We start from the raw sequence: 23223 nt of genomic DNA on the forward strand, positions 1-23223 counted from the left end.
GGCGTCCATGCGTTTGTTCTCTACGTCTGTGTCTCTACTTCTGCCTTGCAAGCCTTGCATCTGTGTCTCTATTTCTGCCTTGCAAGCCTCTATTTCATCTGTGCCATTTTTCTAGATTCCACATATATGCGTTGACGTACAATGTTTGTTTTTCTGACTTGCTTCACTCTATGGCAGTCTCTGGGTCCATCCGGGTCTCTACAGGTGGCCCAATTTTGTTCCTTTTTGCAGCTGAGTGGTGTTCCATTGTATGTGTGTGCCACACCTTCTTTATCCGCTGTCTGTCTATGGGCATTTAGGTTGCTTAAGCATTTTACATATTTAATCCTCACAGCAACTCATTCAATCCTCAAGTCAACCCTCTGAGGTAGGTAATACTATAATAATCATCCCCATTTTACAGATACGGAAACTGAGAGATTGAGTAGTTTAACTCAACACCTAGTAACGTGGTAGCCAGATTTCAAATTCAGGGAGTTTGGCTTCAGAGTCTGTGTTAACCCCTACGTCATATTGTCTCAAATGGTGATAAGTATGATGAAAAAAGAAGCTGGGACTGGTAGATAGCAAGACAGAAAGGACCTGGATCCTTGATAACATTGCTGAGCCACTTACTTTTACAAGTTACAGAGATGCCCTTATTTAGGACTCTGGTTATATAAGATAATAAATCCCTTTATTGGGGGACTTCCCTGGTGGTCCAGTGGTTAAGACTCCGTGCTCCCAATGCAGGGCGCCTGGCTTCAACCCCTGGTCAGGGAACTAGATCCTGCGTGCTGCAACTGAAGATCCTGCACGCCACAACTAAGACCCGGCACAGCCAAATAAATAAAATAGTAAAAATAAAGACAATTTGTAAGGGGCAATGCAAATATATTATCAACAGTATTATAGATATAGATGCATCTCTCGCAACTAGAGTTAAGCACCTAGGCAAGGATTGTGTTTTCTGTTACTTTTGAATGTGACACCCTTCCCCACATCCCACTCCTCTTACTGAAGTCTGGAACACAGTGCTCTTCACACAGTAGGCAGTTATTAGATGCTGGCCAGCTGATTTCCATTTCTGTGCCTCCCTCTTTGGGAGGAGGGCGGGAGAGGGAGGATGGGACCAAACCCGTTCCTGACAAGGTTGGTGGGAGGACACCATCTGAGGATCTAGAAGAAAAGAAAAAATGAAGCCATTCACGAGTTGGGGGTAATTTGTGGCTTCCCCATGATTTTTCAACCTGTTTTTCTTTGAGCACTGAAGCTTTACATGAACAGAAATCCAGAGATGTTTTCTAGAATGTCCTCGCCACATCTCAAATAGGTCAACGAAGCTGGATCTCTCCACGCTTTAATACCAATTCACGTCTCCTCTTTGTTCCTCTGGAGAGTTGCTGAATAGGGCACGTTCATCGACCGTGGACACAAGCCTGAGTTCCTCTCAGTTTCTGAGGGGGTGGGAATTCTATTCAGAAATCAAATATTGACTCTCAGCATAAAACACGTTGATGTTTTCAAGTTTTCCACTTTGGAACTGGGAGCACCTCCTCCCTGGCTTATGGAAATCTGGACCCCATGCTGTTGCAGGATCACATTGTTTCTGCTAGTAAACCCCACGCCTTTTTGAGACACCGTATCTGTAGAACGCTTTTCTTCCAGGCATCCCCTCACATTCACTGAACTCACAGGCAGCAAAACCAACATTCAGGATGAAGGCCCCAGGGAGGGCACAGGGAGCCTTTTGACCCCCATCTCTGTTCATATATGGTGTTTCTCAGAAGCGAGCCAGAGGTGGGGAACTTTAAAAAGAAAAAGGAAAGAAGAAATGTCCTTGGGGAGGGCCATTCCTCACTCTCCAGGCCCACAGAAAGCTTGTTTTGTTCCAGAGAGAGCTGGCCAATCTGTCCCTGGTTCGCTGGTTGCTGGAGCAGCAGGGCCCTGCCTTGTCTCAACTCAAAACCTCACACAAATTCCTCGTTCCCAGGCAACGCACAGCAGCTCCACAAATCTCCGTCCTCCCTCTCCCTCCTTTCTGGCAAATTGAACTGATGGTAGGGACAGCTCTGGCACCATTCACATATAGGTTTATGGAACAAAGAATCGAAAATAACTTCAGCAACAAGAGAGGGCACCAGGAGTGGGCAGAGAGGTCCACCTTACATCCTGGGACTTAGTCAGAGGGTGGGTGCTGGGGGTAAAGGGTTAGACCAGGATTTGGACTTCCAACTGGTGACCCAGAGAGGTGGTCGGGAGCCTCAGCTTTGTTAGCAACTAACCTGGGTTTCTAATCCAGGTTCTGCCACTTAGTAACTATATGACCTCAGCAAATTGCTAACTTCTTGAAGTTTTAGTCTCTCTTGTTTGTAAAATGAGATGATAATATCTACTGAAAAGGAGGTACTGGGAGAATTAAATGAACAAATAGATACAAAGTGCCTGACAGTAGGAGTAGCTTACACACACACACACACACACACACACACACACACACACAAACACACACACACACACACTTTGAGAGCAGTTAGAGAAGGGGAGAAGGTTTGGACAGGATACCTTCCTGCAAGGTCAGGGGAATTAACTTCTTACCCCGGAGAAGCAGCCTTCAACCCATATCTGATGGCAGTCGGTGGATAAATATCCCAGCTCCCTTGCCCCTTGGGTTGGGATAATTCTGAGGCTTATTCTTCATTATTTCCCACAGGATTAAGCTCTAGCTGTCCATGGTAGTAAATTGCTTGATGTGCAACCTTCATTGGCTTCCTTCCCTTCCATCTCTCATTCCCCCAATATCCTACCTGGTTTTGCTGGGATCACCTTTCAAATAAACTATTTAGCTTCTTGCCTTGGAGTCTGCCTCTGGGGCAACCCGGACTAAGATACCAGTATTTCTCCAAATTTCTGAAGGCCTAAGTTCTCAGCACTATCTCTGACTCCAAACTCCTGCTTCACCTGAATTAGTCCCTTTAGAGATCATTTCACTGTTCTATATGTGCTGTACTCCTGCCCACCTTGTTGATGCAGACCTAGAACTCCGTCCTTTGTCTCAGTGTGTAAACACACACACACAGACACACACACCCGTATTAGTTTTCTATGTTGCATAACTAATTGCCACAAATTTAGCAGCTTAAAACAACATACATTTATTTTTTTTACAGTTTCTGTGGGTCGGGTACAGCTTAGCTGGATTTTCTGCTCAAGGTGTCATCAGACTTCAGTTAAGGTGTCAGCTGGTTTGCATTCCTTTCTGAAGCTCAAGGTCCTCTTCCAAGCTCATGTAGTCATTGGAAGAATTCAGTTCCTTGTGCCTGTAGTACTGAGGTTCCTATTTTCTTGCCAGCTTTTAGCTGAGGGTAGCTCTCGGCTCCTAGAGCCACCAGCATTTCCTTGCCACGAGGCTGTTTCACAACAGGGCAGTTGACTTCTTCAGAGTCAGCAGGACCATCTCTCTCTCTCTCTCTCTCTCTCTCTCTCTCTCGCTCTGGTCTGCTAAGTCTTATATAACATAATCTAACCAAGGGAGTGGCTACCCTATCACCTTTGCCATATTCTATCAGCTAGAAGCACACACACACATACTGCAATTTGTGTACAGGAAACTTTTCTTAGAGTTTTGAAGAAGACAGAGGAGAAAGGGTTTTATAGTGTAACAATGCAAGTTGTTCTTCAGTTGTTTTCAGCTGCCTGCCCCTTTTGTTTCCTCACCCCGGCCCCTCACGTCTCTCCTCTCTGCTCTTTCTCCATCCCCAATTCCTGTTTATTTCTATTGCACAGGAGTTTATCTTTTTGTGTCTTGACGCCTTTTGCTTCAGACCTTACCTTCCACTCCATGTGGCGTATCTAGATATTTTTCTTGCTAAAGACAATTTACTCTATAAGAGGAATTTGGGTGCCATTTGTTAGATTATTTTTCATTCTGCTACCAAAGATTAATTACAATTTAGTGGAGGAGACAGATTTGACTCAGTTGATAACAGGAAGTGAATGAAGGGAAGGAGGGGGAGGATGCTAAATATAAAAATCCCCACTGATGTTATGGTATTAGCAAGGACCAAACCTCTCCAGTAGTATCGGTGCCAGAGCATTCTTCATGCAGCCTGGAGACAGGAGAAGAGGCCAAGTGGGCAGGGACATTCTTAAATCTAATGGTAGGGTTATTAAAACCTACTTATCTATACGTCATTCATGTGTGTGTGTGTGTGTGTGTGTGTGTGTGTGTGTGTGTGTGTGTGTGTGTGTTGGGGGAGGTTTCCATTCTGAGCTGCAGGGCCACTGCCTGGGTGCTCAGCATAGCGTCCTGAGTACAGCAGGCCAGGGCTGCCATGCATGCAGGGGAGGGGAGGGTCGGAATCCCGGAGCCCCAGAGCGGGTGCCAAATGAGAGTGGCCTGAAGCACCTGTGTGCAACCGGAGGGCCAAGAGGACCGGCCGAGCTGCTCAGGAGAGGACGATGCCCGCGGAAATGCATCTGCTGAAGTGCTCAGAGGAGGAAAGGGCACAGGCCTTGGATGCCGTCAGTCAAGCAGTGTGTCTCCACATTGTTTAATAGCCATGTTATGCAGAGCTCAGAGCTCCTCCCTGGGAGGAGACACATAAGAATGAGGAATTACAGCCCCTGCCCTGGAGAGTCTCCCAGGCTAATGAGGAGATGGCCACAGTAACCATGTTTTCTGATCCCCAGGGGGACAACCCTCTTCAGAGCTAAAGAAAAGTAATATATATATAATCAGGATATCCGTACCAAAAGAAAAGAACGAAAGACAAAAAAACAAAAACCCCAGTCTGAATCATCAACAATTAGCTGGAACAGACACACCCACAGGGAAAAACCCAAGGAATGCATGGAAGGATAAAACAAGGTCAGCTCAGACAGGTGAGATCACCGGTACGTGTTGTGTGTGAGACTACGTTGGCTGGACTGTTACCTTATGTTTCTGTCACCCATTGCCTATTGGATCGGTGGCCCGCCTCAAAGTGAATCCCAGTTACTTCTGGGAATTCCAGAAGGGGTGCCGCATGTGTGCTCACACATCGCTCTGTCATCTGCAGTTGCTGTTTGGTGCCCTCCCTGCTGTCATTCCTCTCGCCCAATCCCCCTCACAGTCGCCCTCCACTCCACCAGCTGCTAGAGAGGTCCCCCGACCCACCACAAGTTTTCGCCCATTCAATAGTCAGCAACTGTCTGCTGAGCGCCTACTATGTGCCCCGCCCTGTGTTACACAGTAGGGCTACAGAGGCCAATAAGACACAGTACTTCAATCCAAGAACTCTCTGTTCTTGAGATGAGAAAAGCACAGAAGCAGATGATATACGCTTCTGTAGGGCTACTCATCTTAAAACACCTGAAGCAGGATTGCAGAATTGCTCCTCGTACACTCAGTTGTGCAAAGGCACAGTGTGCCTTTGCGCCTTTGCAGCTGCCGGGGTCTCCCATGTGAGCCTCCCACCCCCACCCCACTCCCCCGCCCAGGGCAGCAGAGGAAAACCAAAAGTCAGTCCATCCTGGTAAACTCAGTCTAACCCAACCACCTGAACATTCTCTTGAGGTAGCTCAGTCTCTGATTGGATCAGCCTTTCCAGTTTCTTCCCCAAACCCAGCTCTTCTCTGAGAAGGGTTAGGGTGGCTTAGGGGTCCTTGTGGCAAGGCGGGAGATGGTGTCCGGGGACCTGTGTGGCCTTCTCAGGACTCCCACTGGTCTCTGCACAAGTCTAGGTTGCTCTCTGGTCTGAGGGGCGGTTGGTGGCCCAGCTGTCACCTGCACAGTGCGGCCCCTTTGCTCCCTGTTCTGCCCTCTATTGGTGCTTTACCCTCCAGTACCTCTGGGTCCCCTCAAGGGAACATGTGGCCACTTTGGGGCACCTTCGTATTCTGCGTGGGTGTAAAGAGCCTAAGGTTCATCCCTGGAGGGGGTGTGGAGAACTTAGATCCTGCCCAGGTCTCCCTCTATCACAGCTCGCTTTCCACAGTCCTTCAGGATGAAAAAGGCAGAGTTCAGGCTTTCTATTTCCTGAACATCATATCCTTTTACCTCAGACAATAAGCCTCTGGACCTAACCATCACAGGCAAAAGAGGCCATTTGTATACAACTATAGAAGAACGCTATGACCTGGTCCACAGCCTGCTCTGTGATACATCAAAGGAGCAGATAAAAGAAATTAAAATATCCTTCTGTACCTTACAAACACTGGCTTTCAAGCCTTTCGTCTTGCTACTGACTCTAAAATACTATTTTCGATGTCAGAAGCTGAATATTGCCTTTCTCTTTTTCATTGTATTCATGCTGAAACACCATTAACTCTACCAGAGGCAGACAAGCGCCTTGAGCTGGGTAGGAAAAAGTCACAACCATAAAGATGCAAAAGGAAAAAAATCTGACTTGTGTATTTCAGAATATTTTTGGAGTTCCTCTGTGAAGTTCAAAAGCAATGCTTCCCACCTCTCCTCCCCATCCTTTGGCTCAGATGGACCATGCACTCAATCTTCAGTTCTAGAAACCTGGCTTACACAAGCTGTCTCCAGTATGTAAAAAGAATACTTTGAGAGATAGCTACTGAACTTACAAAACTAAGGTCAGCGTTAGAGACAATCAAGAGGGGAACTTGTAAACTTTGGTCTCACCAAGATATAAAGATCCCTAAAGTAATGGAAAAGAAGAAGAGGCAGTTTTTTCTTAAAGTTTAAAATATCACCTCTGGGGCTTCCCTGGTGGCGCAGTGGTTGAGAGTCCGCCTGCTGATGCAGGGGACACGGGTCCATGCCCCGGTCCGGGAGGATCCCACATGCCGCGGAGCGGCTGGGCCTGTGAGCCATGGCCACTGAGCCTGTGCGTCCGGAGCCTGTGCTCCGCAACGGGAGAGGACACAACAGTGAGAGGCCCGCATATCGCCAAAAAAAAAAAAAAATATATATATATATATATCTCACCTCTCCAACAAAGAATTTTCTAGGTACCCTACCATACTAAATCTTCATCAATCCTCTCAACAATTTCTACAAGAAAGCTACTGTTTCTCCCCCTTTTACAGATGTAAAATTGGAGAATTAACAACGTTGCACACCCATCCCCAGATCACACAGTTAGCAAGCATACATTCCACTGACGCCCCTCAGGAGAGGATGTGGACGTGGTAATGAAGGGTCAGGGTAGAGCTGGGATGTCTCTCTTCATCACACCTCAAGACTTGAGGAAACGGCTGGGCTGTAGCTGGTGACAGAACCCCAGGCTCTTGGGCTATTACCTTCGTCTTTGTTCTGACATGTTCTAGGAAATGGGCTGGAGGCTGGGGAATGAGCAGAGTAGCTTCTGGAGAAAGGTCCCCAGCATCTACGTGATTCTATGATAGAGAGAGAAGCCCAAGCAGCACCAGGACAGGTATGAAAATAATAGAATTCAAGCCATATTCCAATCTTCTTTCTTTGGGGTGGAACAGGAGTTTTCCATTTCTTCAGCAGTTTCTGGAATCTCTCATCCCCCAGCTTTTGAAAAGCTCCTCTCCCTCCATTTTCAGAGCTTATTGAGGCGTGTCCCTGGCGCACACCCTCCTTCGCAGGAACAGGGAGCGTGAGGTGGAGACAGGACAGGTTGGGACACACAAGGTCCAATTTAGTGTGTGTCCCGGCCCAGTCCATTCATTGAGCCCAAATCCTCATCTCCCCCTGGCAGTGGGGCTCAGCACAGGCCGGCAAAGAATTGCTAGGCTGCTGGGACCCATCAGACTGAACCCTGTGCTGGAGATTATCTCCCAAGCAGATACTCTCCTCCGAACCCGGGATGTAGGGCTTTGAAACTAGAAAATGCCAGGTCTGAAAGAGAGGAAAGAACAAGTCCAGCAACACACAGAGCTCTGTGTATTCAGAGAGAACTTGGCAGGGTTGTGTTCGGGCAGAGAAACTCCGAGTGGTACAAAGGGACGTGCCCAGAGTGGAGAAATCATGCTAATTGTGTGCACCAGAGCTGGAGAACGCCACCCAAAATGAAGAGAGAAAGGGAAGCCCTGTCCAGAGCCTTCAATGCCCTGCGCCTCACTCCTTTTCTCTACCTGCTTCTGATCCAGACAGGTAGGAGACCAGAGGGTAAGACAGGGTCTGGAGAAGGGACCCGGGGCTTTCGAAGGAGAGGGAGGGGAGAGCTGAGGGCCAGAATGCCTTTGGGGTGGGAGGAGGGGAGAATGCTTAGCCACCGTGGGAAGCATCTCAGTGAATTCAGGCATTCGTGTTGAATGTATTTCTTCATTCTGTGTGCCTCCTGCCCGGCCCCTGCCCCCCATCCCCCAAAGCCTGCATGACTTTGCAGCTCCCACGGCATTCAGTACATTAGATGGAGGGCAATGAGCTGTTTCTGATGGGATGTCTTGTTGGCGTGGGCCAGTCCGGCATTCTTTCCGAGGGACTATGGTGGGCCTTGGAGGGGTGGGGAAATCTTGGTTTTGTGTCTCCCCAGCCGCCACCCTGGCTTCTCTGAGTGTAAAATAACAAGGGAGATGAAAGAAGCTTTGGAGATAATAAGCCTCCTGGTTTGGGAGAGTAACACCAACCTATGCGTAACACACACGCCATAGACACCTACCTCCCCCTACCAACTTCTTGGAGAAATGATCTTATTTGAAATACATGTGCTTATGTGCGCACACGCACACACACACACACACACACACACACTATTCCAGAGAGCCTAGGAATTCACAATTTAGTGGGGCAAATAAGATGCAGAGATCATTTTAATAAAATGCAGAAACTACTATGAGTCAGAGAGGCAGAGGGTCCCAAGAATCAGAGAGAGGTCACCTACCCCATCAGGAAGCTGGCGCTGGTGGTACAGAATGGGAGTGGGGGAATATCAGGGGAGGTTTCCTGGGAATGTCTGCACTGAATTTTAAAAGATGAGAAAAACAGATAGGTGTGGGAGTGAGCATTATAGTTGGGAAAATGCGCCAAGGTCAACAGCTTGAAATGGTATCACATGTTAGGAGCAGCCCAGTCAGTCACCGCTGCTGGAGAAGAAAGTGTGGGTGGAGTTAGGTGAGTCTGGTAAACCCTGCTAAGGAAACTGTAATATAATTTGCAAACAATGGGAGCGGGGGAGGACATTGAATGGTTTTTAATCTGGGAACCAGCAGGGCCAGAGTATAGCTCAGGTCCCTCACTCTCCAGTGAGGCATTGGAGGTGAAACTACAGGCAAGCAAGATAGGAAAGGAAGCCTGTATCCATTTGCTGGAACCATAGACTGGGTGGCTTCAACAGCAGAAATGTATTGTCTCACAGCTCTGGAGGCTAAAAGTTCCAGATCAAGGTGCTGGCAAGGCTGCGCTCCCTCTGAAGGCCCTCGGGAAGGTTCTGTTCCAGCGCTCTCTGCTGGCTTCTGGGAGTTCCTTGGCTGTGACAGATTAACTTTAATCTTCACATGGCATTCTCCCTGTGCTTGTGTGTATATCCAAATTTCTCCTTTTTAAAAGGACACCAGTCATCTTCGATTAGAGGCCCACCCCACTCCAGCATGACCTCAGCTTATTACCTTGGCAATGACCACACGGCAAAATAAGGTCACATTCTGAGATACTTGGGGTTAGGACTTCAAGATATGAATTTTAGGGGACACAAGTCAAACCATAGCGAGGCTATTGCAATAGTTCAGGAGAGAAATGACCTGGGCTGGAATTAGAATAAAGAGAGAGGGAGTGAGGGATGTTCAGATAATATTTTGGAGGGAAAGTCAGGACCTAGTGATTTATAGGAAGTGAAACGATCTAGAGAAGGAGGTAGGGTTTCTGTGTGAAACCATAAATTTTAAAAATGGGGCAAGGTTGGGAGATATGATAGCTAGTGTTGCGCTCACCTTGAGGTTGAAACGCCTATGGGACTTTTGTGGGAAAATGTTGAATAACCTAAAGCTGGAGGGTTGGAGAGAAGTATTTGGAAACTGTCAGCCAAGAGGTGAGATTTAAAACAAGGATAATGAATAAATATTACCTTGGAGGAGAAAATGAGCTAAATATGGAACATTGAGGAACCCCAAGATTTGCAGAGGAAGGCAGAGAATCAAGCCCACTGAGGAGACCCAGAAGGAATAATCAGAAACACAGAGGGAGACCTGGGAGACTGTGGTATCCAGAAAATGAAGGGAGTTGGGAGTTTCCCGGACAATCATCATCAAATGTATCAAGGAGCCCAGTATAATAAGGACCTGAAAGAGCCCATTGGATATGCCAGTTAAAAGGTTACCATTAGGGACTTACCTGGTGGCACAGTGGTTAAGAATCCGTCTGCCAATGCAGGGGTACACGGGTTCGAGCTAGGCCTGGGGTGAGGAAAGACTGTTCCGTGAGGTTTTTCAGGCACCAAGCTGATGGAGTGCTATCAGCTTTGACATGTGTTTCCCATGGTCAGTCTGAGATTTATCTTCATTTCTTTTAGGTAGAGGATGAAAAAAGAAAAGGAGGGAGGTTTTTCTAAATCAGCCTGTAAATGGTGTCTACAACTTTTACTAGTATTATTGGCTAGAACTCAGTAGTATCATAATTAATTGCAAGGGAGGCTGGGAAATGTATTTTTAAGATTGGCACTAAAAGGGGGGCTGGACCATGTGGCCCTGGCTCCCAGAGATTTACTTTAATCCCTTGCCATACTCCCTTATGACAGCAATCACCAACCTAGCCTCAGGCAAGTAACACCTAGTGCTCTGAACCTAATATGGCCTAAAGAGTCTTTCCTAAATTCATCACAGCCCTATTCCTGGAACATTCAAACAAGGCTTTTCTAGAGGCTAGGATACTATTTACAGACATAAACACAGCATGCCATAAATCTAGATAATCTGATTTGCAAGATGTTATTCTCTGGGATCCTAGAGTCAGCCCATCCTCTACCGACCCAATAGGAAGAAGTCCCTTGCCTGGTTTCTACCCTTTTAGTCCTAAGATCACCTTCACATTGTAGGTGCTGTCTTTTTTTTTTTTTTTTAACATCTTTATTGAAGTATAATTACTTTACAATGGTGTGTTAGTTTCTGCTTTACAACAAAGTGAATCAGTTATATATATACATATGTTCCCATACCTCTTCCCTCTTGCGTCTCCCTCCCTCCCACCCCTCCAGGCAGTCACAAAGCACCGAGCTGATCTCCCTGTGCTATGCGGCTGCTTCCCACTAGCTATCTACCTTACGTTTGGTAGTGTATATATGTCCATGCCTCTCTCTCGCTTTGTCACAGCTTACCCTTCCCCCTCCCCATATCCTCAAGTCCATTCTCTAGTAGGTCTGTGTCTTTATTCCTGTCTTACCCCTAGGTTCTTCATGACATTTTTTTTTCTTAAATTCCATATATATGTGTTAGCATACGGTATTTGTCTCTCTCTTTCTGACTTATTTCACTCTGTATGACAGACTCTAGGTCCATCCACCTCATTACAAATAGCTCAATTTCGTTTCTTTTTATGGCTGAGTAATATTCCATTGTATATATGTGCCACATCTTCTTTATCCATTCATCCAATGATGGACATTTAGGTTGTTTCCATCTCCGGGCTAGCAGATGCGAGGCAGGAAATCCCATCTAAATTATCACAGAAACTAAGAGCTGGAGAAATCTTAAGGATCATGTAGCCAAACGATTTCAGCCTGATACACAAAGCCATAAGGATTCCTAGCAGCACCCCGAGGTACTGGGGAGGACAGGGCTCTGGTCCTCACCACCTCTTGAACCAAATCAGATGAACTAGAACTAAATTTCATTTCTTTTCAATTTCCATAAGGTTTTGTGGGAACAAAAATACTTTAATTTAAAAATTTTGAAAATAGTTGATTTTGTCCATTCTAACTCCTGCCAATTGAGACTCCTCTCAGTAACAAGTATATAATAGTCAACAAGTATATAATAGTCATACATATGGTGGCTTTCATCATTAAGGTAGTTTCTTCCATGCTTAAGGTTTTATGATTGTAACATCCTTGACAGGTGATGGATCATAGAATGTCAGGGTGGAGAAGGCCCCTAGAGATCATCTGGTCCCACCACCTCACTATTCAGAGGAGGAAATGGAAGCACAGTGAGGTGAAAGAAGAGTCAATTGGTGTTTCCTTGACCACTTCCATAGATGATAAGCTCATTACTTAACAATGCATTTGCTCCCTAAATGGACTGGATATGTTTTTAAATTAAATTTGCTTCGGGCTTCCCTGGTGGCGCAGTGGTTGAGAGTCCGCCTGCCGATGCAGGGGACACGGATTTGTGCCCCGGTCCGGGAAGATCCCACATGCCGCGGAGCGGCTGGGCCCGTGAGCCATGGCTGCTGAGCCTGCGCGTCCGGAGCCTGTGCTCTGCAACGGGAGAGACCACAGTGGTGAGAGGCCCGCGTACCGCAAGAAAAAAAAAAAATTTGCTTCGCTCTCCACAGCTAACCTTTTAGTTCCATTGCCTCCTGGTCTGGTCTGGGTCCTCGAGGTACAAGGAGAGGAATAGGGATTGGAAAGGTACAGCTCACCTTCCCCTAATCTACACTGCAGCAGTAGCAGAGTGGGAAACAGGGGTGAGAAGGAAGGAGGGAACTTCAGAGGCAATGACAGTCAAAGGAAGCACCTGGGGGTGCAGAGGAACGGAGAACCTGACACGTACGTATCTATTCAGCTAAACTCAGTCCTGTTCCTAGCTGACATCCTCTCCAGAAGACCCCTCCCTCAGGTGGCTGTATTGCTCTGCAAGGCCAGGTACAAGGCCAACGAGCAGCAAGTGTTCAGGCCCCAAAGTTCCTAAGAGATCTCTGAAATGTGAGATGTGTCTCTGGATGGGGCTGCCATCGGACAAGATGGTAAAATCCCAGAACTAACTACAGGGCTGGAACAAACCATGAGACCATCTCGTTACCACTCATTTGACCTGTGGGAAATCTGAGCCCTGAACAGACAAGCAACTTCTCCCAGGTCCTAAGTCAACAATAGGGCCCCGATCTCTCATGCTCAATCCTGTGTTCTCTCCCCTACACCACAGTAACTGACATACATATCATGCTTTTGCACTGTGAACTGGAGAAGACACTTGCTCTTGTTATCGTTATCATCCTTATTTTCTAAGAGAGAAGAGTGAGGCCTAGAAGGATGACTTGCCCAAATTCTCACAGCCAGTAAGCAGTGGAGCCCAATCTTACAAGGTCTTCTGACTCCAAGCTCTTTGCTTGACCTGTCCCAAATCCCTCTTCCATAGGGGATGCAAATTGGGCTGGAGTTTGGGTGAATCTCCACGACTGTTCTGCCCTGGGCAGACCTAGTATGATGCTACGTGCAGCTGGGACAAGGATAGGGGAGGCTCTTGGTATGACCGGAGAGTTGTCCAGTTGTCCTCAGGCCCCTAAACTTGCCCTCTACTGGCACTGTCTCATGACACCCTCCTTTCTTTGGGAATCTACATTTCCATGCTTTCTCCATCCCTCACTTTCCCAATGCCCAATTAAGGAGAAAATCTGACAAATTCACTCTAGGGTCTAATGACCTATAAGCTTTAGGGGGTAGGGATGTTTGTCAGTTTTGCTCACTGATATATCCTGGGGACATAGAACAGTGCCTGGCACATGGGGAGTCTCAATACATATTTCCATAAATGGGCCACATAAGGTATGGGTTACCTGGAATCTTCCTCAAGAGGAAGGCAATAGGGAAAACCTCCAGAGGCAGAGGTCCAGATTGAAGAAGGATTGAGGGCAAAGGGATGGGTGTGAGGGATGACAGGGGAGCAGAGGGGCCAGAGCTACAGTCGAAGGGTAAGAAGGAAGGACTGACAGGGAGTGAAGGGTTCAGAAGGGTGAGGCATGGAGAGACCAGAGGACTCGAAGATGGGAGTGACGTTAGGAGCCAGGGCCTGACGCTGCCCTCACCTCGTGGGTCTCTGTCCACAGAGCCCCTGGAGGCGGTGAACATCACCAGCCCGGTGCGCCTGATCCATGGCACAGTGGGGAAGGCGGCCCTGCTTTCTGTGCAGTACAGCAGCACCAGCAGTGACAAACCCGTTGTCAAGTGGCAGCTGAAGCGGGACAAGCCAGTGACCGTGGTTCAGTCCATCGGCACAGAGGTCATCGGTACCCTGCGGCCCGACTACCGAGACCGCATCCGCCTCTTTGAAAACGGCTCCCTGCTTCTCAGCGACCTGCAGCTGGCCGACGAGGGCACCTATGAGGTTGAGATCTCTATCACCGATGACACCTTCACTGGAGAGAAGACCATCAACCTCACTGTAGATGGTAAAGTCTCTGGCAGGGAAGGAGGCGGGACTGGTGACTGGAACTGGGGCCACGTCCACCCAGTATATTAGCTAGACCCCAGGAAAAGCTACACAAAAGCCGCTTGGGAGTGAGCCAACTGGAATGTTAGAGGTTGGCAGATAGGCCATAGCTAACACGTATACAGCGCTTACTACGTGCCAGAAACGATTGTAAGTGCTTTGCCTATATTGACTCATGTAATGCTCATAATAATCTAGGGGTAGTTAATATCATGGACCCCATTTTGCAGATGAGGAAACTGGGGCATAAGTTCAGGCAGCTAGTAAGTGGTAGAGCCAATATTTGAACCTATTTCGACCTAAGCTTAGCCCAACTAAAATATCTTCCAGGCTGGGTCAGTTTAAGACATCTTGGAAAGGTATGTGGGAAGAAGGGAAGGGAAGGTCCACGAGGGCAGGGACCATAGCTGTCTTGTTTGGCATTGTACTCCCTGTGCTCAGTATGTGCTCAATAAATAGTGGGTAAATAGATGAGTGAGTGGATGGATGGATGGATGGGTGGATGGATGGTGGTAAAGAGCTGGAGTGACGATCTCTCAATACTGCAGACTGAGTTGGAAGGTAGGCAGTTAAGAAGGGGAAGGGAGATGCTTTTGGCCTGTGGCTCACAGGCTCCCCCCACCCCCGGGCTCAGTGCCCATTTCGAGGCCCCAGGTGTTAGTGGCTTCGACCACGGTGCTGGAGCTCAGCGAGGCCTTTACCCTGAACTGCTCGCACGAGAACGGCACCAAGCCCAGCTACACATGGCTGAAGGACGGCAAGCCCCTCCTCAACGACTCGCGGATGCTCCTGTCCCCCGACCAAAAGGTGCTCACCATCACCCGCGTGCTCATGGAGGACGACGACCTGTACAGCTGTGTGGTGGAGAACCCCATCAGCCAGGGCCGCAGCCTGCCCGTCAAGATCACCGTATACAGTGAGTCTCCCGCTGCCCTCCCTTGGGACTCAAAGCCCTGAGAGGCAGGTGCCCATGAGAGGCTAAGGACTTCCCAGACAGAGTGCCACTGGAGGGGGAGAGAGGCAGAGATGGGCCAGCTCTCCCTGGAGGACAGCCACAGGTAGGAAGTGAGCTCTGGGCAAGGTCCACCACTGGCCAGCCATGCTGCCTGGGGTTCCTTTTCTATTTCTTCGGCCGCAGGAAGCTCTCCTCACCACACCTCCTGCCCCCTCTGAAGTCTCTCCCCACTCTCTGCCTCTCTCTCCCTAGGAAGAAGCTCCCTCTACATAATCTTGTCCACAGGAGGCATCTTCCTCCTTGTGACCTTGGTGACAGTCTGTGCCTGCTGGAAACCGTCCAGAAAGTCTGGGTAACTCTCCAAGTTCCTCTCCCTGAGCACCTGAATCCTTCAACCCATCCCAGCCCCAAGCTCTGTTTTTCCTTCGTCTCTTTAAACGCCTTTCCTCCCAGGGCCCCGCACCTCTTCCCGGGAGATCCATCTTACCACTGCATTCTGTGCTCACAACCCTGACAACCCCAGCACGATGAATACTGGTTTCACTTACACGGCACCTTTTGTGAGCCAGGCACTGTGTTTGTGGTTAGGGTGTTACCTTTAAATGTGATTATCTGCAGCTTACAGACAACGACCTGAGACTCGGATTAGTTAGATGACTAGCCCACAGTCACAATGCTAGGGACGGACTCAGGAGGCAAACCTAGATGGGATGCATCCCAAAGCTCTGGACTACTCCCCCTCCCACCGCACTCAGCCCGTCTTCCTGTTACAAGGCCTCGTTTGTGGCCATCAGATCCCCCCAGTGTCCTCGCCCCCAGAACTTCTCCTGCTCACACTCGACAGCTCTGTTCACAGGGTGCTGGGTTGATTTGCAGGAAGAAGAGGAAGCTGGAGAAGCAAAACTCCCTGGAATATATGGATCAGAATGATGACCGCCTGAAAGCAGAAGGTGAGCTCCCAGCCACGCACTCACCCGTCCCATCTTCACTCAGATCAGTAAGCTGCTGGGAAAAGGCCGAAATGGGCGACAAGGAAGCCAGCTCTGCAGGGCCCCTTCCTGCACCAACTGCACGAAGACTGCAGAGCAGGGAGAGGAGCGGCCAAGGTAGGACCTCAGGTATTCCAGACCATTTGGTGGAGGCTGGCTTCCCGATGGCCTTACCTGGCCATCGGGAAGCAAAGAGTGTAGGTGCTGGCTGGTGGAAAGGGTTCTGTACCTGGGCCAGCCACCCCATTCTTTGCTCCGTGCAGCAGACACCCTCCCACGGAGTGGAGAGCAGGAGCGGAAGAACCCCATGGCACTCTACATCCTGAAGGACAAGGTGAGCAGCTTCGGGCTGGGCGCCCCACAAACACTCCACCAGCCCTTACCATGTTCTGGTATTACGTAGCCATACCATATAGATATACCTTTCTAGGACTCAGAATAACCCTAAGAAATATTTGTGTCATCCCCACTTTAGAGATGAGAAAAATACGGCTGACAGGGGTGAAATGACTTGCCCAGGATCAAACAAGTAAATCAGTGGCAAATCTAGGCTTCAAACCCAGGTCTTTGGACACTGTCTCTGGTGATTTCCCTACTATTCCATAAACCAACTCTGTCCCATGCTGTCCAAGGCAGGTGGAAGGTGCAGAGTAAGTGGACAAAGCACTCAAACTAATGCATTTCAACATTTAATGAGCACCTATTATGTGCCAGGCACCACATCAAGTGTCCTGTGTTGCAAGCAAAAACAGACCTACGCCTGCAGCCCTCCAGGCAGTCGGAGTGTAGAGGGAACTATGTCCCCTCCACCTCGGTATTCCCAGCGCCCTGGAACAGCAGGCGCGCTCCCAGCCCTGGCCGGCTGTCCGCTGACCCCTCGCGGCACGTGTCCTTGCAGGACTCCCCGGAGCCCGAGGAGAACCCCGCCCCGGAGCCTCGGAGCGCGACTGAGCCCGGCCCGCCCGGCTACTCCGTGTCGCCTGCCGTGCCAGGCCGCTCGCCGGGGCTGCCCAGCCGCTCTGCCCGCCGCTATCCGCGCTCTCCAGCGCGCTCCCCCGCCACGGGCCGGACGCACACGTCGCCGCCCCGGGCCCCGAGCTCGCCCGGCCGCTCGCGCAGCGCCTCGCGCACACTGCGGACTGTGGGCGGCGTGCACCTGATCCGCGAGCAAGACGAGGCCGGCCCGGTGGAGATCAGCGCCTGAGCCTCTTCGGGACCCCCCGGGAGGCGCCCGCGCACTGCTGCCCGCGGCCCGGGGGAGGGCAGGGCAGCGGGGCAGCAGCCCGCCAGGGGCGAGGGGCGAGGGGCGAGGGGAGATGGAGGTCCTCACTCAGCGCTAGGGTTCCGGCACGTGGACGATTGTGAGCATGCGCAGATGGGGGACGCGGCGGGAAGGCGGAGGGTGGATCAGGTGGTGAAACCGGGTTACGTTTGCTCCCGGCTCTTTAGTTGTGTTCTCAGTGGGTGTGGGTTGTGCCCTCTTAGGACCATATAGATTATTAAATTTACGGCCCAATCCCCGGAGGGGCTTATGGAAACTAACATCAGTAACCTAACCCCCTTGACTATCCTATGCCCTTCCTAGGGCGCCCTCACGCTTCCCACCCATTCCCCTTCCCTCCGAACAAACTCCTGATTCCTGGGGAACTTTTTTGGCAAGCCCAGATTAGAGAGGCCACTTGCCTCAAACGTACAACTGTCCTAAACTAAGGGGAAGTCCAATGCCCTTTACTGGGTGTACAGAGGGCTGTTCTCAGCATCCAGCGAATCATTGTGAAGGCAGTACCTTGGAGCACCCTTCTCAGGCATATGGTACCTCGGTACCTACCAGTTGGTGAAGGAGGAGCTCAAGTACAATACATTCCGTTGCCCCGCTACCGGGGTTCTAGCAAGAGCAAAGGATTCAAGCCTCCCACGCTTGGCCTCCTCCCAAAGCCTCCCTCAGCGGCGTGCCCGGCATTCTTTCCATCTCTGTTCCATAGAGAAGGGGCTTCTCACTCATTCTTCAGGCCCAGAAGGCTAAATCAAGTGAAGATCTGTCTTTTGAGCCCTCATACCTATGGCTTCTCCCTGGCTTTGTCCAAAACAAGCCTTTCAAACAATCATTATCCCCCGGAAAGTTGTTGGGCTTCCTCCAGCTGTAAGAGGATGAAGTTCCACTCTCCCCAAAAATGGTAGGGGGAGGAGGAGGCTTATTGCTCCCCAGCATGTCTTGGAGACATGATGGAACCCTTGGCCTCTGGCCTCTCACCTGGCCTGCTCCCAGATGCTCAGGTCCCAGGAGACAGGACAAGGGCAGACTCCCCAGTCACACAAACAGCGGAGTACCGAGAGGTTGGTCCACTGTGTAGCCAGGCCACGCCCATGCCGCCGCCTCTTGAACAGTTTGTAGGAACAGTAATCTACCGTGCGAAGAGAGAGCGCAATTAAAAAGCTGAAAGAGAAGAAGTCCCTCGCTGTGTTCTGACCTCTCTCCCCTGAGGCCTCTAGTGCATCCCTGGTCCCTCCTTAACTTCCTAAGCTCCTGCTCCGACTCTGCACCATCCCACAGAGCGACTCTCAAGGTCCCTGTTCCCCACCACTCCACACTGGGGCCAGTTTTGTCCCAGCCCCAAGGGCAACAACATTTCTTGTTGGTCCCCTCTGCTCTTACCTGGACTTCGTGCCCTTCCCAGCTCCCTGCCCCTATGCACTTCTGCAGGCTCCTCTGAGCAGGTGTGCCTTTGCAGCTCCCCTTCCTTAGCCAGAACTGCTCCCCTCACTTCCCCAGGTGCCTCATCTAGAAGGAGATAATGCATGCAGGGGAAAGTTGTTCAGGCAGGTGGAAGATGCAGGACTTGGAGATGGGTACATGCTGGTCAGCCTTGAGAGGCAAGGGTGAAGATTAAGGTGAGATGCAGGCAAGTTGTATTCCAAACCCCGGTTCTGCATCCCTGAGGGGCCGGCTTCCCAGGCTCAAGCCAAATCTGCCTTAAATGGGGTGAGGGGGGAGTGGTTTTGTTTTTGTTTCATTTTGATCTTCATCTTTGTATTACTGGCATCTAGCAGAGTGCCTAGCACATACTGGATGCTCAATAAACTTTTGATGAAATAAAGTGACAACTTTATTCCACTTAATCAAGGAGAACAAACAAACAGCCTAAAAATACCAGTCATTTCCCTTTTCTCTTTTCTTCTCACATCCCTCCATCATCCTTCACCCTCTCTGGAAATCCCATATTGTCCATTCCAAAATCATCACTCACTCATTCATTCATTCATTTATTCGGGTGTCTTTCATTTATTCAACAGACATGTATTAATCTACCATGATCCACCCTGTGCCCGACACTGGGGAAACAGCATAACTATGCCATGACCCCTACCAAAGAGAGTCTCATGGAGGAAGACAGATAAGTAAACAGATTATTACAATACAGTGTGGAAAATGCAACGACAGGTAGATACAGCGTGCTATAGAGGCATGTAAGAGCGGCATCTAACCCAGACTAGGGATCGTCAGCAAAGGTATCTTGGAGGAGAACAAGCCTGAACTTAGTCTTAGAAAGATTGATTAATCAGATAGGGCATGGGGGGGAGGATAAAAGGACACATATTCCAGGCAGAAGGAGCAGCGTATATAAAAGCTTAGAAGTGTAAGGTGAGTCCTGACTTCTTAGCACTCATAAAATGTGGATTACCCAAGGGCAAATGTTTATATTAGCACTGATGAAAGACCAGACTTGTGCCAGTGGCAAGGTGTGGGAGCTGAACCTGAGACTCCTGGATTAAATTGGTATTGGCCCCCAGCTGGTAGCATCCCAGGCTCCTAAAATAAAAAATACAAATCCTCTCTGGAAAAAAACATCTCCTTAAATTTTCAGAGACTAAGACCAACCAAAGACGAGTTCACAAGGAAAGGTCATTAACACAGAAGGAAACAAATCATCATGAATGAAAGTCAGCAAATATAAGAAGCAACAGATTTAGACCCCCAAGGTCTTCAGACACTGAAATGATCAGATATAAAACATAAAATAGGGCTTCCCTGGTGGCGCAGTGGTTGAGAGTCCGCCTGCCGATGCAGGGGACACGGGTTCGTGCCCTGGTCCGGGAGGATCCCACGTGCTGCGGAGCGGCTGGGCCCGTGAGCCATGGCCTCTGAGCCTGTGCGTCCGGAGCCTGTGCTCCGTGACAGGAGAGGCCACGGCAGTGAGACCCGCGTACTGCAAAAAAAAAAAAAACATAAAATAATTATGAAATTCTTGAAGTAATACAAGACAAAATTACAAAAATGAACAAGCAACAAGAGACTATCAAAGTGATCAAATTTGAAAAAGAACAAATAGAACTCATACATAAAAATATAATTTATTGAAATAAAAATGAAAGAGTTTAACAGCACATTAAAAACAGCTGAAGAGAGTTAGTTAACTGAAAGTTGTACCTGAAGATTATTATTCAGAATTAGGCACAGACAGACAAGGAGATGAAATATATGAGAAGAGAGATTAAGGGATACGGCAATGTAGCATGAAAAGGTCTGACACACATTTCCTCAAGAGCTCAAAGGGGAGAATAGAGAGACGGAGAAGAGACAATATTTTAAGAGTAATGACTGAAATTTTTGTAGAACTCATAAATATACAGATTCAAGAAGGTTGACACACAAGATATCTTAAAAGATTTCCACACCTACATAAAATGTAGTAAAGCTAGAGTATACCAAGGACAAAGAGAAGATCTTGTTGACTGAAAAGAAAATGCGAAACTTGAGAGTTGTGAGTTAAGTTTTATTTGGGGCAAAATGAGGACTACAGCCTAGGAGAAAGCATTTCAGACAGCCCCGAGAGACTGCTCCAGAAGCAAGGGGGAAGCTCAGTGTTGGATATGATTTTAGTGAAGGAGGGTGCTGTGGTCAAGCACACATTTTGGCAAAGACTTGCTGCTAGTCACGAGGAGCACATGTCACCGGTAATGATTTTAATGCTTTTCTAGAAAATACGAAGATACATCAAATCCCACCTGAATTAGTACTGTTTACCCCACCAGCTTGACCAGCAGGAGTCCCTGGGCTGCATTTTCAGAAAACACAGAATAAGACGCCAGAGAAACCAGGAGAAAACAAATGTCCTCTGGAGGGTCCTTGAAGAGCAACTAATCTCTCTCCTCTCTCTTCCCTCTTACAAGCAATGAAAGGGTTACTCACAAAAACCCAAAACTCTAAAACTAGGGGATGAAGGAAGATAGTATTTAAACTGGTCACTGGCCAGCACATCCCCAGGGTCCCAGAGCAGAGCTTCCTTGAAATAGTTGGAGGCAGGTCCCATGGACTAACGTCATGCCCATGACTCACGCAGTCGGCTCTTCCTTAGCGTGTGGAAATGAGACAGTCAGGATGCCGATGGGACATGTTGCTGGAAATGATCGCTGTGGTCTCTGAGAGCCACCCAGACATACCTCACTGTTGGGAAGTCCCCTCGGCCATCACTCCACGGATCCTTGAGTGCCCTGGATGCTTGGACTGAGTGAGGAGAAAGAGTCTTAATGTCCTAAGGAACAGCTCAGAACGATGGGGCCTTCCAATCCCCATCAGTTCTTAGCACTTGGGTGTCCAGAGTCTGGGAATGGAAAGAGGCTGTGCCAACGGCATGTCCGGGGATGAGTCACGTAACTGTGGGGCAAGGGCCCCTCCCCAGCTGCTGTAGCCTCCAGGCTCCATTCCTGCAGTACAGCACTGGTGCTTCTCCTCACTGAGTCACCTGCCCGTTCCGACTCAGCTGAGGACAGCATTAGTCATGAATCTGAGTTCCTTTGAGACTTGCCCTCTTATCCCCCAAGGGAAATTTATACCATCTTTCTGGATTATAGAGATTTGAGTCAAATCAAGCTGCCAGCAAATAATTAGCAGAGAACTTGTTTAGTCTCCCCAAGTCCAATGCATAAGCAGAAGAGACTAAAGAGGACTGCTAACAGCAACATTCCTGGGGCGCAGGTAGTCACTGGGTCGGGCAGGCCTGGGGGGCTCTGGACCTGGGAAATCCCAAATGGGCTAGATGTGCAGTAAATCCATCTGTCCCGCCACGCCCTTTCTTGTTCACCCTTGGCTGTCCTCAAGGTCCATGTGAATACCTCCTTCATCACTCTGTCCCCACAGATCCCTGACCCCATAAATTCTACTCCGCTATGCCTGGCACACATACGCCCAGGCACGCGCCATGGAGTCTGTCACTGCTCTTAGTTTCTCCGCTTCTGAAACACCAAGCTCTATTCTCTGACCCCAATTCCTGTTCTTCCAGCTCTGTCACTCTGTTACTTTAACTCAATTTTTTACCTCTTGGAAATGCCCAGTTTGGAGAGACCACAGTGTTCTCTTGCTCTAATTGTCTTAATCAGTCTTGGTCTGCATCTGAGGGGAAAGAGAAGAAGGAGTGAAGGAGGCCTTCCTCTTGATAGGCTGTGAGGGCCGTGGCTGCAGCTGGCACCGAGCGAGGCCAGGCTGAGAAGGGGGAGGAAGGGAGGGAGTCGGCTGGGTTAGGGGCCCCACAAAGGAGCTGGCCAGGAACAATGGGGAACAAAGGCTGGACATTCTTCCGCTGAGCCTCCAGAGCCTGGCCTTGGCCTTCCGGGAACAGTTCCAGGAAATGTCTGAGATTCCAGATTTGGAAGGAAGAGACCCGTAAACAGGAGCTGGGCTCTGAGAGGGGACAGCAGCATCTCTCTAGCAGGGTGTGGGGAGCAGCGGGGTGAGCACCGACATTGCAGACTCACAAGCTACAGTCCCGTCTGCTATAGACACGAGGTTTCAGGGCTGGAAAAACTCTTTTTTCTTTTTTCGCGGTACGCGGGCCTCTCACCGCTGCGGCCTCTCCCGTTGCGGAGCACAGGCTCCGGACGCGCAGGCTCAGCGGTCATGGCTCACGGGCCCAGCCGCTCCGCGGCATGTGGGATCTTCCCTGAGCAGGGCACGAACCCGTGTCCCCTGCATGAACAGGCGGACTCTCAACCACTGCCCCACCAAGGAAGCCCTGGAAAAACTCTTAA

The 23223-nt window shown here is 49.4% G+C and overlaps 2 protein-coding genes across 19 annotated transcripts in view; one reads left to right on the forward strand and one right to left on the reverse strand.

The window, feature by feature from the left end:
- CCDC15 (coiled-coil domain containing 15) overlaps positions 1 to 18590 on the reverse strand; it is an 86925-nt gene extending 68335 nt beyond the window's left edge. For all 10 annotated transcript variants that reach the window (XR_012333275.1, XM_073808020.1, XM_073808023.1 and 7 more), the window contains exons 1-2: positions 18452 to 18590; positions 10226 to 10396 (exon numbers count right to left, since the gene is read on the reverse strand). The gene's annotated coding sequence lies outside the window, so the exon portion shown is untranslated. The remainder of the gene's footprint in view (positions 1 to 10225; positions 10397 to 18451) is intronic.
- Positions 7371 to 19295, forward strand: HEPACAM (hepatic and glial cell adhesion molecule). Of its 9 annotated transcripts, none has more exons than XM_019941717.2 (7): positions 7371 to 8065; positions 13874 to 14215; positions 14891 to 15172; positions 15464 to 15563; positions 16088 to 16329; positions 16464 to 16534; positions 17099 to 19295. In XM_019941717.2, the coding sequence occupies exons 1-7, from the start codon at positions 7966 to 7968 to the stop codon at positions 17402 to 17404; spliced, it is 1443 nt and encodes a 480-aa protein (XP_019797276.1). In that variant the 5' UTR covers positions 7371 to 7965; the 3' UTR covers positions 17405 to 19295. The 9 variants fall into 9 exon arrangements, with proteins under 9 accessions (XP_019797276.1, XP_019797277.1, XP_019797278.1 ...); XM_019941718.2 differs by having other exon boundaries at positions 16467 to 16534; XM_019941719.2 differs by having other exon boundaries at positions 16088 to 16317.
- Positions 19296 to 23223: the final 3928 nt, after the last annotated feature.

The sequence above is a fragment of the Tursiops truncatus genome, chromosome 8 (assembly GCF_011762595.2).
Source record: "Tursiops truncatus isolate mTurTru1 chromosome 8, mTurTru1.mat.Y, whole genome shotgun sequence".
Taxonomy (NCBI): Eukaryota; Metazoa; Chordata; class Mammalia; order Artiodactyla; family Delphinidae; genus Tursiops; species Tursiops truncatus.

What these genes read in the sequence shown, in the direction of transcription:
- HEPACAM (XM_019941717.2), top strand. Translation starts at nt 7,966, where the DNA reads ATGAAGAGAGAAAGGGAAGCCCTGTCCAGAGCCTTCAATGCCCTGCGC. An exon ending in CATCAACCTCACTGTAGATG is followed by an intron (nt 14,216 to 14,890) that starts GTAAAGTCTCTG and finishes CCCCGGGCTCAG; the next exon opens with TGCCCATTTCGAGGCCCCAG. An exon ending in CGTCAAGATCACCGTATACA is followed by an intron (nt 15,173 to 15,463) that starts GTGAGTCTCCCG and finishes CTCTCTCCCTAG; the next exon opens with GAAGAAGCTCCCTCTACATA.